Source organism: Hyperoodon ampullatus (genome assembly GCF_949752795.1).
Source record: "Hyperoodon ampullatus genome assembly, chromosome: 2".
NCBI classification, from domain to species: Eukaryota; Metazoa; Chordata; class Mammalia; order Artiodactyla; family Ziphiidae; genus Hyperoodon; species Hyperoodon ampullatus.
The window spans coordinates 164094676-164111792 of record NC_136915.1 but is presented as its reverse complement, the minus strand read 5'-3'; the positions used below and the strand labels follow the sequence as shown (position 1 = coordinate 164111792).

Here is a 17117-nt window from a genome sequence, read left to right as displayed (position 1 = left end):
TTCCAGCATATTTGCCCTCTTCGAACATCTACAGGCATCTATCATGCCTTGACTTAGTCATCAGCTGGTCAAGTTGTCTGAGTGGAGTTCTTCCCCTTCAACATAAATCACTCCTTTGGGCTCTTCAATCATTTTTATTGCTCTTCTCCAAACTCTCACCCATTTTTCTCCATAGTTATTGCCTTGAGAGTCCAGAACCACATTCAGTATTCTAGGCTTGGGCTCCTCCGAATCACAGAGAGGAGGTTGAGCATCGAACTCAGGGCTAGGAGTCCTCCTTGGCGCCAGGGGAAGGGACGGTGATTTCTGTTCTCCACCTTGCCAGGCTACAAACACATTTCCATTCTGCAGTCCAAGCAATCACTCCGAGATGGCTTTTTTTTTTTTTTTTTTTTGCAGTATGCGGACCTCTCACTGCCGTGGCCTCTCCCACTGCGGAGCACAGGCTCCGGATGCGCAGGCTCAGCGGCCATGGCTCACGGGCCCAGCAGCTCTGCGGCATGTGGGATCTTCCCGGACCGGGGCACGAACCCGTGTCCCCTGCATCGGCAGGCGGACTCTCAACCACTGCGCCACCAGGGAAGCCCCCTGAGATGACTTTTGCCTTGATTTCTTTCTAGTTTTCCCTGTCCCATTGATTGCTATTATTAGTTAGCGTTCATTGATCCCCGTCTTCTCACACCCTCCTCCACAACCCAGCCAAGGCAGAAAGTAATCTCTCAGCACCCAAAACAAAGTAGGAAGTTGCTTTTAAAAGGCAATAGAGGATATGGGGAGGGGGAAGGGTAAGCTGTGACAAAGTGAGAGAGAGGCATGGACAAATATACACTACCAAATGTAAGGTAGATAGCTAGTAGGAAGCAGCCGCATAGCACAGAGAGATCAGCTTGGTGCTTTGTGACCACCTAGAGGGGTGGGATTGGGAGGGTGGGAGGGAGGGAGACACAAGAGGGAAGGGATATGGGAACAGATGTATATGTATAACTGATTCACTTTGTTATAAAGCAGAAACTAATACATCATGTGAAGCAATTATACTCCAATAAAGTTTTAAAAAAAAGGCAATAGAAGATAGATAGTGGTGATGGTGGCACAATAATGTGAATGTGCTTAATGCCACTGAACTGTACACCTAAGAATGGTGAAAATGATCATTTTTATCTTATGTATATTTTTTCTCCATGAAAAAATTCAAAAAAAGTAAAATGAATAAAATATAAAGCAATAGACAAGGTAACTATTTTATCCCAGTTGTCTGTGCTTGGGGAAAAGCAAAGGTCTTACAAGGAAATGGTAATTGGAGATCAGGTGAAAATCCTTTGACTCAATGCCAAGCACTCCCTGAGTCGTTGCATTTCACCCTCTCTGACAGTACTAGTGAAAACAAGTTTCCACTCATATCAGTCTTGCAAAGCTCGTTGAGCTCTGGGAGAGCTACACTGGAATGTGTGCGACTTCACGTGTCTACAACAAAATCATCAGCTAAGTTCTGTCTGTGGAATCCTCGTGGCTGATGGCGGTGTGAGAAGGAAGAGAGGGACAGCTTGATTCCCAGATCCCAGCCGGAGGCTTGGGGCTGCGAGTCAGAGGCATCATCTCTGAACTCGTAAATGGAGAGGAAGGTGAGATGGACATCACTGGGATGGTGTAAACATGGAAACGCACAGTGACACGTTTATCCATTTGCTGTTCAGAATAGAACCACCCTTTAGCTCTGTCCCTCTCCACGCAATTGCTCCATGTCATGTCTGTGTGAGGGAGCAGTGACGTCCGGGAACTGGCTAACTCGCCGTCCTCTCACTTACCCTTGGTTGGTTCCCCATTCATTCCGAATGCAAAGATGCTTGTGCACTGGATCCTTCATGTAACCCTCGTAGCAGAGGCATTCCCCTTAGAAGCAGGGCGAGGAAGAAGAAAAAGAAACAAGAAGAAATTGATTAACATGTCTGTGTCGGAGAAAACTAATATGAAATGATCACATCAAACTAACACTGGCACGGATGAGACCATAAATCCTATTATGCCATACATGCCCATCTCCACTGCCCATGTGAAGGAACACACCACCAATCTCTCCATTTTCACTACGTGATAACTTTCACTAGTTGAGGACACTAACGTTTACAAAGCACCTATTACATGGGCTCTGCAGACACAAAGTCCAAGAACTCTCTGAGCAAAGGGACTTCTTCGTTGTTATTTTCTCAGTGGCCAGTATATTGCAAGACACATATTAGATGATCAACACATGTTTGAAGACCACATAAGTGAGTTATTTCATCGAATGTTTCTAAGAAATTTGAAAAGTACATATGATTAGCCATGCTATCCTGATGAGGGAAATCGAGGCTCAGAAGAATTAAGGGATCTAGAGACAGATTTAAATGGCAGAGTTAACATTTGAACCTATGTCTGTCTGACTCCAGACCTTTTTTCCCAACCAGGCCATGCTGCTAGCCCAAGAACAACTGCTGTATTTAGAGGAGGCCACTTATACCTATCATAGTTTTATAAGAACTCTGGGTTTTTATTTTTAAGTGAAAATGGCTCATTATCTTGGTGCTGATAAACAGAAGGATCATCTATGTTAGTTTAGGATATAACTATGTTTCATTATCATTACTTACTTCAACAGTGTACCAAGAGGTCCACGACCCCTCTGGAGTCGTATGTGAAACTGTACATATGTGTATGTGCATCTTTCCTCAGCAGGCCTCCATAACATTCATCAGATTTATAAGCAAATCCAAGACCCCCAAAAGATTAAGAAGCATTGCTCTACTTAGTCTGACTTTGAAGAAAATTGTAACTGCTTCCTTATATTAATAATTCCTTAGGCAATGCTATGTATCCCTAAGCTGCTGAGATCAGTTCCACTGGAGCACCGGTATTGTCTTTTTCACTGGCTGGTTATTTAATTTATAGGTAGTGAAAGAACAGAGTGTGACTTCCTAAAATTTGGAAATTACAAAGGTGCCAGACCCTAGGGAGACAAAGGGTAAGGTTTCTTTATCTTCCTGGGAAGAAACACTCAAAAAGGATATAGATGGAATAATAGCTTTGAGAGCTATTTTCTCTTTTCAAAGATAAAAAACAATAAAACTGAAGTGAAGCGGCCTCACAGTTATGGGGGCAAGGACTGGGTAGGCTCTGAGCAAGAAGTTTTTGTTAGGATCTAAGTGCATCCATTCTTGTTGAGACTGACCTATAATCTACTGTCCATCGGGGTCTCACTATCAGATAACACTTGTCTTCCTCTCCAACACCTGCTCAGTCAAGGTGCTGAGGAGTGGAGTAGAAATGAGTAACTTAGTTTGTGAGGGATCCACAGGGAGTGTTAGATCAGTACTTTGTCTCCTGTATGACAAACTCAGGCTTCCATGCGGGCTAGATTCACAACAGGGTGAAACTTACTGGCTTCAGTGGTGCTGAGCTGTATCTAGGAACAGTCAGGGAGCTGGGAGTCGAACATAGGAAAACACAGCGGAAAATTCGGTAGCGGATGATAAGGCTTTCAGGTGAAGGCTGTTTCTCTGATAGAAGGAAAGATAACGAGGGCAAGGACCAGAGGAGGGCAAAAGAAGGGAAGTACCAGGAGCCAGGCTTCGTACCGCATCAATTCCAAAGAAAGCATGGACTCTAGACTATAAGCTACACGAGAGCAGGAACAAGCTAGTTTTTCCTATATTTGAGTAGACCTTTTATAAATACTGTGTAATGGAAAATAAACAAATTAATTAAAGAGTGTGTCCCAAATTTATAGGTACCGTCACCACCACCTCTCCCCAAGGCATCAATATCAAGCCAACGAATGGGTCAAGGACCCAGAAATGATTTGCCCTTAAGGAGATCATCTTTCAACTTCCTTGTGGACATTAGGCATGGATATGATATTACAAAGAAGGAAGGAATCTCAAGAGGTTGTCAAACCCATCAGTCTGACTCTTACAATGTTCTTGACTGGATGGCTTGCCTAGAATTAAAGACTGACAAAAAAGGCAGTCCTCCTTCCACACTTGATATGTGGTTACCACAACACATGTAAAAATAAATGCAGTAACGACACAGAGTTCGAGCAGAGCTTGATTTTCCTAATGCTGGCAGTATCTACCATTTGTAGAGCACATTTACCTTTCTCAAATTGCCTTCACAGCCATTATCCCCTGATGAGATTTCCAGCATTCATTACTATGTGGGGACACACTACTGACAACAAATAAAGCTTTCCTCCATATAATGCTATATGCAGCCCGAAGTCAGAGCAACAGAGACATTTTTCAAACATATCATGTTAGAGTTTGAGGATTTCCAAAATTTGTCTCTTAAATCATCCTCATTTCCGGAACTCACCAAACTTCCCTCTTCTGTATTCCTCCTCAAAACCAGTCTGGCCATCTACACTGAAAGGAGTTCAGACTTGATGAGGAAAGTTGCTATGGCAACCAACTGCTAAATCTTGACTTTAAGAGGGGTTTCGTGCAAGCACAGGCTCTGACTGTTAGCTGTGAATTTTAAAGACCCCACATGGGTGTTGGATGCCCTCCTAAGCTAGAAGTGTTACAGTCTCTGCATCTGCTGTGACAGATGGCAGGGAACACATGACGTGCCGACTCTGTGGTGGTGTTCATAGGAATCCAACAGAGAGACGTGTCACGGCCACAGAGAAGTGCCCAACTGGGATGGAGCATGCCCTACAGGAGGCACTCACAGACAGCTACACTGCCAGAGAGTAGAAGCCCACCCAAGAGATGATCTGTGCAGGGCCTGGAGATGCCTACACTGGATCTGTGCTTGGTTCCCTGAAGGCAGATGCTCACAGGCAGTGCCTTCAGTCATTTCCCATTCCATAGATGGATGGAGGCACAAATCTCATTGAACGATTGAAGGAAGACCTTGAAGCTAGGGCTCCTCAGAAATGACTGGGCTCACCACAAGTTCTTCATGACATAACTACAGATCAAGGCCAAAAGTCCTGATCACCTCCATCCTTCAGGTAGCAGTTGGCTTTTATTAGTCAATTGGGTACGCTTCATCCAAAAAGGGAAATCTTTGTCAGACATCTGGGCTTGAATAATATCTAACTGCCTGGTCTCCTGGGCAGACATCAGGCAAGAGGTAGGCTCAGAGTCAAACAACCCCACACAACTCTGGGAGGGCAGACAGAGGGAAATAGGCCAAAAGTACACCTTGAAGGAAGGTGCTTTAATTGAGCCACAAAAGAGAGCTTGGGATGAGTGGGCAATCCAGGTGGCACGAACAAAATGGGAGCTGTGCTACCCCATCTAACTAGGTTCTAAAAACCAGGGAAGAGTAGAGAGAGAGAGAGGCCCTTATTCAGAGTAAGGAAAGGGGAGGAGGGCTAGAGTGAGTCTGGAAAACTGGTCCAATGCCCCTCACCAGATTTTACACATTTCTTCATGGTTGGGACCAGCCTATGGAAAGATCTGGTATAGAAGGAATTTCAGTGACCATCTTGGATGGTGATTAAAACTTGATTTAGCTTGGAAGTGCATGCTCCTTGCAGACTCATAAAAGCTACATATCTTGAAAAGGGCAGTGAGGGTCTGTGGCCAGAACTGAAGGGGGCTGTGAAATCAAGCAGGTGTGTGAAGCCTCCACAGCTGCCCATATGGCGGAATAAAGGCCAGGAATGCAGCAGAGAGAGAAGTTGCTGAGGCCAGTTAGTCTGTGTTGCCCTCAGAAAACAAGCCAACATACAACCACCACAAAAGCCCTTAGAAAGTACAGGAAAAGTCAACCCCTGGCTGGATCCATCTGGGCATTAAGCATTACAATTTCAGTGGTTTGCTGTTAGCCCCACGTGACCAGAGACACACCCAGGGTTACTAACCTGGGGTGATCTGAGAGAGGATGTCAGTGTGCAGTTGGCAAAGGGCTTCCAGGCTAAGAGCTTTAGGTACATTACGTCCCTCCCCAATAGTACGGTGCTAGAATGCAAAAGGGAGGCTGGAATGGAAAATGGTCGCAAGTCTCTTCCAGCTCCAATCCTTCCGTAGATTCCTGACACATCTGCAGAAGGTCTGTGCAGCCACCTTCTATAAACTGTGCCAGGGTGATATAAAGAGGGCATAACAATGCTTATTTTTCTTCTGTCCTTTTTCTCCTTCCCTAGCGTGTTAGTTTTCTATAGCTACCATAAAAAATTATCACAAACTCAGTGGTTTAAAACAACAGAAATATATTGTCTTGCGGTTCTGCTGGTCAGAAATCCGATATGAGTCTCACTGGGCTAAAAACAAGGTGACTGTAGCGCTATGTTCCTTTCTGGAGACTTGAGGGGAGAATCTGTTTCCTTGCCTTTTCCACCTTCTGGAGGATGCCCACACTCACTGGTTCCTCAACCTTCAAATCCAGCAATGGTTGGTGGAGTCCTTTTCATGTCATATCACTCTGGCCTCTTCTGTCCCCCTCTTCGACTGTTAAGCACCCTTGTGATTACATTGGGCCCACCTGGCTAATCCAGATACTCCCCTTATTTTAAGATCAGTTGTCTAGCAACCTTAATACCATCTGCAACTTGAATTCCTCTTTGCCAGGTAATGTAACATTTTCACAGGTTCTGGGGATTAGGTCGTGAACATCTTTGGGGGCCCATTACGCCTCCTACCATACCTGGTACCCTGGACCTCTGTGTAGGGGACGAGGAAACACACACTTAAGTTTGAAACACGTTGGAAGGATGCCTGAGGAGAGCTTCAGGCACTGGAGGGTGCTCCTTTGCAGTGATTGAGCGCCTGTGTTTGTGTGTTTGTTTGCATGTGTGAAAAAGTACACGTGCACTTGCACAGTTCCACCCATCCATGTGGGCAGACCCCTCGGCATGGCTGGGAAAGCACATGTCCCAACACTATGACATTTCCAAGTGAGTTAGCTGGAGGACTGCAAAAATAACGTCGACTTGACTTGCAGCCAATGCCCACACTCAGCTCTTTGGAGAAAGGCTTTAGGATGGAGTGTGGGAGGCGATAAAGTTTCTTACTGACGAGCATGTGGGATGACCACATCATCCCAGGCACAGACAGAAGCAGGGCAGGAAGGGGGTGGGGTTTCCAACCCCAGCATTAATGAAAATGGAAGTCCCTGCAGTACCATTTCTCAGCGGCTACCCCGGAATGAAGATGTCGCACCTTAGGTCTGTGGTGGGTTCTTATTTTTAATCTCTCTCCCTGGCTTTCCAGTTGGAAATTCATTAATTGTCACAGACACTGGGAAACCACTAGCAGGGGAGGGGCTTCCCAAAGTCATTTTCAGGAAGGATTAGAAATGAGACATCCAGGAGGGATTGAAGAGGTGATGGGAGCTTTGCTATGGACAAGCAGGTTCTTCAGCTTCTGGCTCAGGAAAGTGATGCTTAGCAACGGTGATTGCTTGAATAGTGTCACAGTGACAAATACGTTGGCTCTGACCTGTCTGGGGGAATTAAGGAACCCTTTACAATCCCACTTCTGCTCTGATTTCATGGTAGATAGAACACCGACTCTGCCTTAGGTAGCTGTGGGGCTTCGGGCAAGTCGTGTCACTTCTTGGGGAATTTGAGCATTGACCTAAAGGAAGGAGGAGTTTATCTCTAAGACCCTCCAAGCTTAAAACACCAATCCTTCTTTCCACCTGTAATTCAAAGTGCTTCCTGTTCTTTAAAACCTCAGGTGAAGCTTCCAAGGCCCTCTGGAGATCACGCTTCTCTCAGAAGGGAGTTTAACAAGTGAGGTGGTCCAGGGTCTCCTAATCCAAGTCAGAGGGGACCAGAGACTAGCTCAGTTGCATGGAGAGGCCCCACCTCTGAGACGAGCCTGCTTTTCTCTCCCGAGCCCACTGGCTTTTGGGCATGGTGCACGGCCCATCTGTCTAGTTTGGTGTTTGCCTGGCAGCGTGGGAGGAGCAGCAAGTAAGCACAGTCTTAGACATCAGATGTTTAAAATGCTGTACTTTCTCCTTCATAGGGGACCTAGAATCTCTGGGATGGGCCCACATAACAACAACTTTTAGACCTATGAAGGTGAACTTTAGATGTTGCGGTTACCTGTTACTCCCCCAGAGAGCTACAGCAATGGACTGTAAGAGAAGTAACAGCCAGATCTCTTGGAGTCAACCTCTACTAATATCCTTCTACCTCAGCACCTTAAAAAGATGCATCTCGTGTGTGTGTGTGTGTGTGTGTGTGTGTGTGTGTGTGGAGGGGGGGTGCTGTAAGTGAGGTACAGAGAGCTGGAAGAGCTGGCCCTAGACCCCAGCAATGTTTCACTTGGGGATCTTAGACATCAGTGCCTCCCCTTCCTTGGTTCTTAGGCATCTTACCACTCCTCTGGGAAGGAGCTATCTGTGGTACTGAACCTACTGGAAATAGGTCTTTATAAAGACTACCATAGAGGAACCCCTTCTACAATGAAAGGGCAAAGCAACCTGGGATGAAGGATCCACACTCCTTGGAGCTCAAGAAGCACTGCAAGCACCCCAGTACATGCTGTGTATGAATTCAAACCCTCTCTCTCAGAGCAGCCCCAGCCCCCCCTGGATAATATAACAGCCTGAAAGATGGCTATACTCTTTGACCCAGTAATCTCTCTTCTGAGAGTTATCTGAATAAAATAACTTCCAATATGCCCTACATTTATGCGGAAAGATATTCATTTTAGTAGTGTTTGTAAAAATTAAAAACTTAATGCGTCTTACATGTCAAATAATAGGGGACTATTTAAATAGGAGCTATGATATAGACATACAGTGGAATACCAAATGGCCATTAGAATTACGTTACTGAGGATTATTTAGTGGTTCTGGAAAATTCCCATGATAGAATGTTAAGTGAAAAAAATCAAGAAAACTCTACTGGGCTTAGTGTGCTTACAAGCCTCTAAGAATCAGGCATAGATAAAAGATCGGAAGGGAGGAAAGACATTAAAATTTTAAAATTATTTCTACAGGAGATAGAATTATAGATGATTATCATTTTCTTCTATAAGCTTTTCTAATTTTCCCATTTTTTTTTTTTTTTTTTTTTTTTTTTTTGCGGTACGCGGGCCTCTCACTGCTGCGGCCTCTCCCGCCGCGGAGCACAGGCTCCGGACGCGCAGGCTCAGCGGCCACGGCTCACGGGCCCAGCCGCTCCGCGGCACGCGGGATCCTCCCGGACCGGGGCACGAACCCGTGTCCCCTGCATCGGCAGGCGGACTCTCAACCACTGCGCCACCAGGGAAGCCCTAATTTTCCCATTTTTAAAAATTAATTAATTAATTTATTTTTGGCTGCGTTGGATCTTCGTTGCTGCGCATGGGCTTTCTTTTTTTGTTGGGGTGCGCGGGCCTCTCATTGTGGTGGCCTCTCTCGTAGTGGAGCACCGGCTCTAGGCACGTGGGCTCTAGAGTGCAGGCTCAGTAGTTGTGGCACACGGGCCTAGCTGCTCTGCAGCATGTGGGATCTTCCGGAACCAGGGCTCAAACCCGTGTCCCCTGAATTGGCAGGCAGATTCCTAACCACTGCACCACCAGGGAAGCCCCCCATGTTTTCTACAATAAACATGCATAAAAGTTTAGCCCCCTTGACTGATATCCCCTGACTGGAGGGCACATGGGCTGTGGAGGTCATCCCGAGCTGATCTGTCTGGCTTGGGGCTATAGTTAGGAGGTTTCCAAGGCTTCTGCCAGAAGATGACCTCACATTTTAAGCCAGCCAGCTCAGGGGCTCATCCACATGCTGCTAGCTTGCACAGTCTCAGCTCCCAATGGTAATGGGTCAGTTGGGAGGGATGGCCTGGATTTTGAGGGGTAGTTGCAAGAGGCATGAACTCTGACAGTTACCCGCTGCCCGGTGCTCCCGCCTACCAGTTTCGGGGTCACATTGGTGTTCACAGGGGTCCAGGAGCCGCCGGGCACAAAGGTCCATGGCCCAGGGCCCACTGGAGTTCTGCTGAGAGAAGAGAACCACTTGGGCAGGGTTCAGCCAGTCACTGGCATCCAGCTGGCTCCCCTCCAGCAAGATGAAGCGGCTCCCTGCAGGGGGAGAGAGAGGAGGCACGTCCGTGTGTGCCCACAGCACACACACACATTACTGAAGACAGACTGAGCGATGCTCTGCAGATTAGCCCCAACCCGAGGTCATTACTTCTACCAATCCTGGCCCGCCATGAGTCACGGAGCAAGGGCTCAGCAGATGGAGGCTCAGCCACCACTTGGATCTCCCGCCATATCATCCCCTGCTGCCTTGTCCCATCCCATGTCTACTAGTGTGGACCCAAGGGATACAGGGACAGAGCAGCTCTGTGATGGCCGTGGCACGGCTCCATCAGACCCTGGCAGTCGTCCAAGGAACGGAGACCTGCTGCCTGTCTTCAGTTGCCATGAAATAAATAGCAGGCCCTCTAACACTCCAGACAGTCCCCACCTGTTTTCAGCCTTACGGCAACCAACAGAACAGACATTAACAAGTCAATTAGGTGCTCTGGGCTTAACTAATTCAGGGACTCTCAGAATGTATATTATTCCCTCATTATATCAGGGTCCCCCTGGATGAAAGTAAATTATTGCTTCGGAGTTCTAGGCTCATAGCAAGTTACTGCAATTAGGAATTTCTCACCAGGCATATCAAAAGGAAATGTGGCTAATGCTTAAACATTCTACTACTCCACTTAGCTTTTCCCCATTCAAAGGCTAAGAGAATCTTGGTGTCTATGTACCTATAGCCAGTATGCCCTGCATTTATCCACAAAGACAGGTGCTTAATTATAAACAAATAGAAATGGGAAATGGGCATAGAAAGGAGGAGGTGATCTGTTCATTTTTTTTCTTAACCTGCTTTCTGATTTCATCAGTGGACAATCTAACTTTGTCCTAAGTCTTACTTATCCAGGTTTATTTTTTCCTCACTAATATGTAACAGGGCTCCATGGCTTGTCTATATTTTCCCTGCCCACCCTGAAACATTCTTCTCGGGGGAGGGGCAGGAGGTGGCATCCTCAGAGGTGGACTTACCATCAGCGATCAGGTGCTCGGGGACGTGCAGGGTGATTTTGACAATGAGAGGGCAGCTGACGTGAGAGGAACACACAAGGCCGATCACGCAGCTGGTGATGCTGATCAACGTCAAGGTGGTCTTATTCACAGGACTTCGGGGAGAGCCCACTGAAAATAAGGCAAAAGCAAGACACTTGATGGTAAAAATCTTGGTAGTGAAGGGCCATCTCAGCCTGTTGCTGCCCAACCTGGAAAACAGGGGAGGCAGCTGGCAAACCCAGCCCAGGTAGGAAATGTGTCTAGCGCGTGAGCTCAGTGACTTTCACCCTCATGGAACACCATGTCATCGCCTGGTGCTAGAGGGGACTGGGCCACTGGTGGTCCTCAAAGTCAACAATTGTCAGCTGTGAGCAAGTCCTCTGCATGCCTCTTGGGCCAGGTCACAAGAGAAATCATAAAGGAGGGCACTGTCCCCCTCTACTTGCCTGGCAGGGCTCCAACCTCTTGCCCAAGGGTGGTGGGAATGCTTTTACCCTACGCTGGAACTCCCTGCACTTCCCATGGCTTTCCACAGAGGGCGCCCTCACAAACCAGCTTCTCCACTCCTGGGGCTCAAACTACCTCTCACCTACTCTGTGGGTGAGAGTCCAGGGCTTGGAAGGAGAAAAACAAGGAACGTATGCTCTACACAGGTAGGAGATATTGTCACACCAGAAGGCTCTCCCCAGTCCTGCAGTCCTTGGGGTAAGGTTATAAATGGAAGCTTAGGGAGAAAATATGAAAGCTGAGGGATAAGAAACACTTCCAAGCAGCTGGGGACAGGGCTAAGAAGGGAGGTTTGGGGGGTGTTTGTTTGGTTTTGGTGAAGAGGATAAAATGGTAGTAAGAAGAGGGACTTTTCACATGGAAACAGAACAGATGTGGGGAAGCAAGAAAGCAAAGCCAGCTGCCAACAAAATGTATGAATACTTTGGAATTTTCTTACAGTCTGTGTTAATATTTATTATTGATAGCAACGAAAGGCATCTATTATGGCGGACCACGTGCTAAGTGTTTTACATACATTATTTTAAATATTTGCTTCCTTACAATAAATCTATGAGTCTGTACAGTAACTACCCACTTTATAGATAAGGAAAATAAGTCTCAAAGAGATTAACCTTATAGTGATAGTTAACACTTATGAATAAGTGTAATTACCTGTCAGGCACCTTACACCTGACACATCAGGTGTCTTACGTGTCTTACGCCTGGGCATATCATTTAACGATGACACAGCCTGATGAGGCAGCTCCCACAGAAACAGTGCGTTAGAGAGGCTATAGGGCATGTGGGTCAAGCAGCTACTAAGGAGGGGAGCTGGAATCAACACACAGATCCAGTGAGGCTACAGCCCCTAGACAATTCACTGTTCAATCTCTGGGTCCAGTGGAGTCTTTGCGACTGCCGTTCTCAGGAACATGGGGAAAGATGTGGTCTATGGCTGCACACATCTTTTCTGGGAGCAGGTTCCCTGAGTGCGTGTGTTGGCGATAGCTGGGTGGGAGTGACTGCAGGGTGGCAGGCGGCCTCTGGATCCCCTGTCCCTTGCTACCTGGAGATTTTCTATTCATGTTAGTACCCTTTCAACACGGAGTCTATTTCCCACACTTACACATTTCTTCCTCCAGCCCATACCAAGCCTGAGCGGCGCCCAGATCCACCACCCGAATGGCCCTCGGGCACTCAAATGCGACATCCAAAACCGGGCTCTCCATCTTCCCTCCAACCCTGCTCTCCCTACCATTTCCACTGTCCAGCGAATGGCACTGCTGTCTACTTGGTTCCTCAAGCCCCCAAACGCCATCATGTCTATCTCTTCCCTCTCTTTCATAAGCCACCCCCACCCCCCACCAATGCCATTAAATCTTTTTTCATTTTGTGCCCCAAATTTCTCTTGCTCCATCCTCTGCATCCCTACCTCAGTCTATCATCTCACCCCTGGACTATGGCAACAGCCATCCACCCAGTCTCCCTGCCTCAACGTCCCCCTGCTCTCACCTATCCTCCACGCTGCCTCAGAGGGATCGTTCACGAAGCAGAGCAGAGCAGGGCTTTGCTCTTTAAAAAACCTTCAATGACTCCAACTGAAGTGTCAGGTCCAAGTCCTTCAGTCAAGGAAGACCTCCTGATCTTCCAGCCTTATTTCCGAAGCAGACCCCAGGCTTCCCCAGAAGCTTGATTCTAGTAAACTATTTACTGCTCTCTGACTAGACAATTATTGTTTAGGTCCCTGTGACTCTGCACATATTATTTCCTCCTCCACAGAATGCCATTTTGTCACCTTGTCACCTCTACTGAAATGCCCTGGTATACACCTACTCTTCAAGTCTCAGCTCAAACAATATCTCCCTGTAAACACTTCCCTGAAACCTTCAAGAACCGATTCTCACTCATTCCTTGCTGTTCCTCCAGCCCTTGTGCACCCTGCTGTCACAGCCCTTCTCACACAGTGTAGTCGCTGTTTAGAGGCACTTGCTCTCCTGTGATGGCAATGACTTGCTGCTCTGCCTCTTGTCCCTCTGGTCCTTCTGCATCATCAACCCATCATCCAGAATCTCTACCTGACTTCAAAATTTCCAGTGGTCCCCTGTGACCTACAGAACCAAGGGCAAACCCATTAACATCGTGCATGCACTGGTCCTCTAGCCTGTTATCCAGCCCCATCCCTCCTATCCCTGTGTGCCTATATATTCAAATCCTGGATTACAACTACCATATTGAACTCCTTTCACTTGCTTGAAAATGCCATGTTCTTTTGTGCCTTCAAGGCTTTGTATCTGCTCTTTTCCTCTACTGAAATGCCCTTCCCCTAGATTTTCCTCTTTCAAGAAATTCTATACATTGTATATAATCCAAGCCTAATTATTTTCTCCCTTTTTGCCTCCTTTTGCTGCCAGGTAGAATTAACTGTTCTCTCTTCTGAGTACTCATTTTACTTTATTTATATTATTAAATTAAGTCTTATGACTGTGCCATGTTTTCATGTTTCTACTACTGATCACAAAGCCTGACCCATGACAGGTGGGTTATAAAATTTCCTGCTGGCCTGACTGATGTATCCAGTTCAATTCAACAAACACTGGCAAGCATCTATTATAGGCAAAATCCCTCACTAGGCACTTTGGAAAAATAAATTAGACATGCCCATCTGTAAGAAGCTTACAGTCTAGTTAAAAGCAATAAACAGGGGCTTCCCTGGTGGCACAGTGGTTGAGGATCTGCCTGCTAATGCAGGAGACACGGGTTCGAGCCCTGGTCTGGGAGGATCCCACAGGCCACGGAGCAACTAGGCCCGTGAGCCACAACTACTGAGCCTGCGTGTCTGGAGCCTGTGCTCCACAACAAGAGAGGCCACGATAGTGAGAGTCCCATGCACCACGATGAAGAGTGACCCCCACTTGCCACAACTAGAGAAAGCCCTAGCACAGAAACGAAGATCCAACACAGCAAAAATGAATAAATAAAATTAATAAAAAGCAGAATAGGTGATAGTGTGCCCCGAGCACACTATAAAAAAAAAAAAAGCAATAAACAGTTGATGCACTAGGAGAGCTTGGTATTTAAAAGTAACAATTATATGTTGCAAAGAAACTCATTCTAATTCATTACTATAGATTTTCTTACACGGGATTTTATTAAAGCAGAACCCACCCTGCTTTGCTGTGGCCTAGGGTGGATGGGCCTAGGATGACCCTCTGATGTATATAAATATGTAATGAGGATTAAGAGTCAGCATTCTCACTTCAGGGATACTGGGGCACCAGACATTAGGCGACCCAGAGCCCCACTGATCTCTTGAGAAAAGTGGTGGGAAGAACTTTTGTACTGATAGCAGCAGAGCCTGCAGAACTGGAACTGAGGAATTAACAGGGCTTCCTTCAATCTCTGGGAAGAATTCCTCAGTATGTCAAGAACTCAGATGGAGGTGGGAGAGAGCCGAAAGGTAGGTGTCTTTTGGGGCGGGGTGGGGGGGGCACTGGTTGATTATTGGTTGGGGAAAATGTTATTGACTATCACACAAGATGACATCACTCAAATACCCTCCATTGTGTCTCGAGGGGCCCCTGTCTAAAATTCTTTAAGATGAAGTGCTGTAGAAACCCAAGGCTGCACTGTGGAGAGTTCTAACAGCAACACAGTAGAGATCTCATAGTGCCTTGCCAGTCACCAAAAAGGCACATTTTAATACAATTAAGCCCTATGCGTGAGGTATTGTTAACCCATTTAATATGTGAGGAAACTGAGGCTCAGAGAAGTTGTTGTCTTTATCCAGTATCACACAGCAAGTAAATGCTGAAGCTTTTTTGGTGCCTGAACACAGACCTCCCTCAGTAATGATGGTGAGACCACAAAGTCAAAGGCACTGGTAGCCACAGCTGCAATAGCCATGCCTGAAGCCACTGAACATCAGGGTGGAGAGTCACAGACCGTGGCTGCATGAAAGAACAACTCTATCAACGCTGTGAAGAATGAACAAACCAACCTGGGCCCTGCCAGGAGAAGGGAGGGGACTTGGGCCCTGGGGGTCCTGTGATTCTGCTGGGCAGGGGATTAAAGGTCAAAAACCACTACACGTGTTTTTCAGGCCACAGATCGTTCCTCAACTACCCCACCCCCCCGAGCGCTGCCTCACTCAATCCCAGGATGGCTGGGTAAGCAAGGGGAAATATACTGTCCATTTTTTCACGTATAACACACTTTATCAACTTTATTTCCTGTGTCTAAACAGCAAAATATGACTCCCGAGGCTTCAAGAAGGAATTGAGAGTCTTCTGACCAAGAAATAGCCTTTCAAACAACTTGGAAACTTGTTTGAGAGTGCCATTATCTGGGAGAGATGATTCTCTGAAATTTTCCACTCTAGGCTCTTCTTTCTTCCTTAGGAGGAAACACCAAGTTTGGTCCAAGAATTCTTCCTGCAGACACTGGCTGTGGTCCACAGAGCCCCCTCCCTGACCCAGCACCTCTGTAGCTCCCTGCCTTCCCTGCCCCACGGCCCCTCTCACCCCACTTTGCCCCTCTATCCTTCCTACCTCTACTGCGCCTTCGGCTCCGCGAGGGGTCAGTGTAAAAGGTCAGCTGGGGGTCATTTTCTGCCTCTGTGCTAGAATCCCCTTCAGGGTTCAGGAAGGCGGAACCAGCTGTAATGAAGAGACAAGGGCAAAAACAGCGTCTTCAGTTTTGTCTTCATGACACCAAATCATTGGGCAAGTTCAAGAGGAAAACACAAGCAGGGTGACTGACAATCTGGGAGGAGTAGCCACAGGGATTGGAGCTTCCTGATACACAGATTTATTGGAGAAGGAGACCTTGATATGACAGCCATCACTAGAGCCCTACATCCACCCAGCCCATGCTCCTACCGAGGAGAGCCACCTGCCAGAGAGGACCATCGTGGATGGTACGTGGAAAAGGAAGAAAGGGATATTTCCCTCATTACACGTCATGATTCTGGTTGATAGAGGCTGGAATTATGTCCTAAGGGGCATATGTCTGTATGTCTTAATATCTATATTGCATTTTTTAACTGGTTCGAGGATTAATATATATTCAATGTGAAAAAGAGAGAAAAGAATAAACAAAAGACCCCCAAATGTTTAAAAGGAACAACGCTGATGTCCTCTAAATCCTCCAAGTCAGAGAAAGACTCTGTTAACATTTGATAAATACACTCTCCATCTTTTTTCTGATACAGAAGCAGATAAAGGTTTTTTAAGTTCCCCTTAAAAATGGCATTCTGCTGTACCTTCTATTTTATAACCTCATTTTTCCCCATTTAATAGATGGGTGGGCAACTTTCCATATTAACAAATATAGATCTATAGTATCATCTTAAGCCACTGGACAGGAGACAGATGTGCAGGTAGTTAAGCAATTCCCCATTGATGGACATTTAAGCTACTTCCAATTTTTTGCTCTTTTAAACAACATTGGGATGAACAGCCTTTTACACCACACATCTTTGCATACTTGTCCAATTATTATTTACTAAGGATAAATTCTCATTGCTAAAATTACTTGGTCAAAAGGTGTGTATACATTTAAATTTGTTGGTTAAGTAACACACAACAGGCCTGCAGAAAGACTGTGACCAAACACAGCTCCTCT

At 46.5% G+C, this 17117-nt stretch overlaps 1 protein-coding gene across 2 annotated transcripts in view; it reads right to left on the bottom strand.

Annotated features, from left to right (window-relative positions):
* The window catches only part of ASTN1 (astrotactin 1), a gene marked incomplete at both ends in the record, with an annotated part of 333141 nt that overhangs the window by 149027 nt on the left and 166997 nt on the right, over nucleotides 1-17117 (bottom strand). The window contains 4 exons of one of the 2 annotated variants that reach the window (XM_079698361.1): nucleotides 1806-1890; nucleotides 9816-10007; nucleotides 10986-11135; nucleotides 16043-16150. In XM_079698361.1, the coding sequence (XP_079554487.1) occupies nucleotides 1806-1890; nucleotides 9816-10007; nucleotides 10986-11135; nucleotides 16043-16150 (535 nt within the window). The remainder of the gene's footprint in view (nucleotides 1-1805; nucleotides 1891-9815; nucleotides 10008-10985; nucleotides 11136-16042; nucleotides 16151-17117) is intronic. The other variant, XM_079698362.1, reaches the window with a different exon arrangement.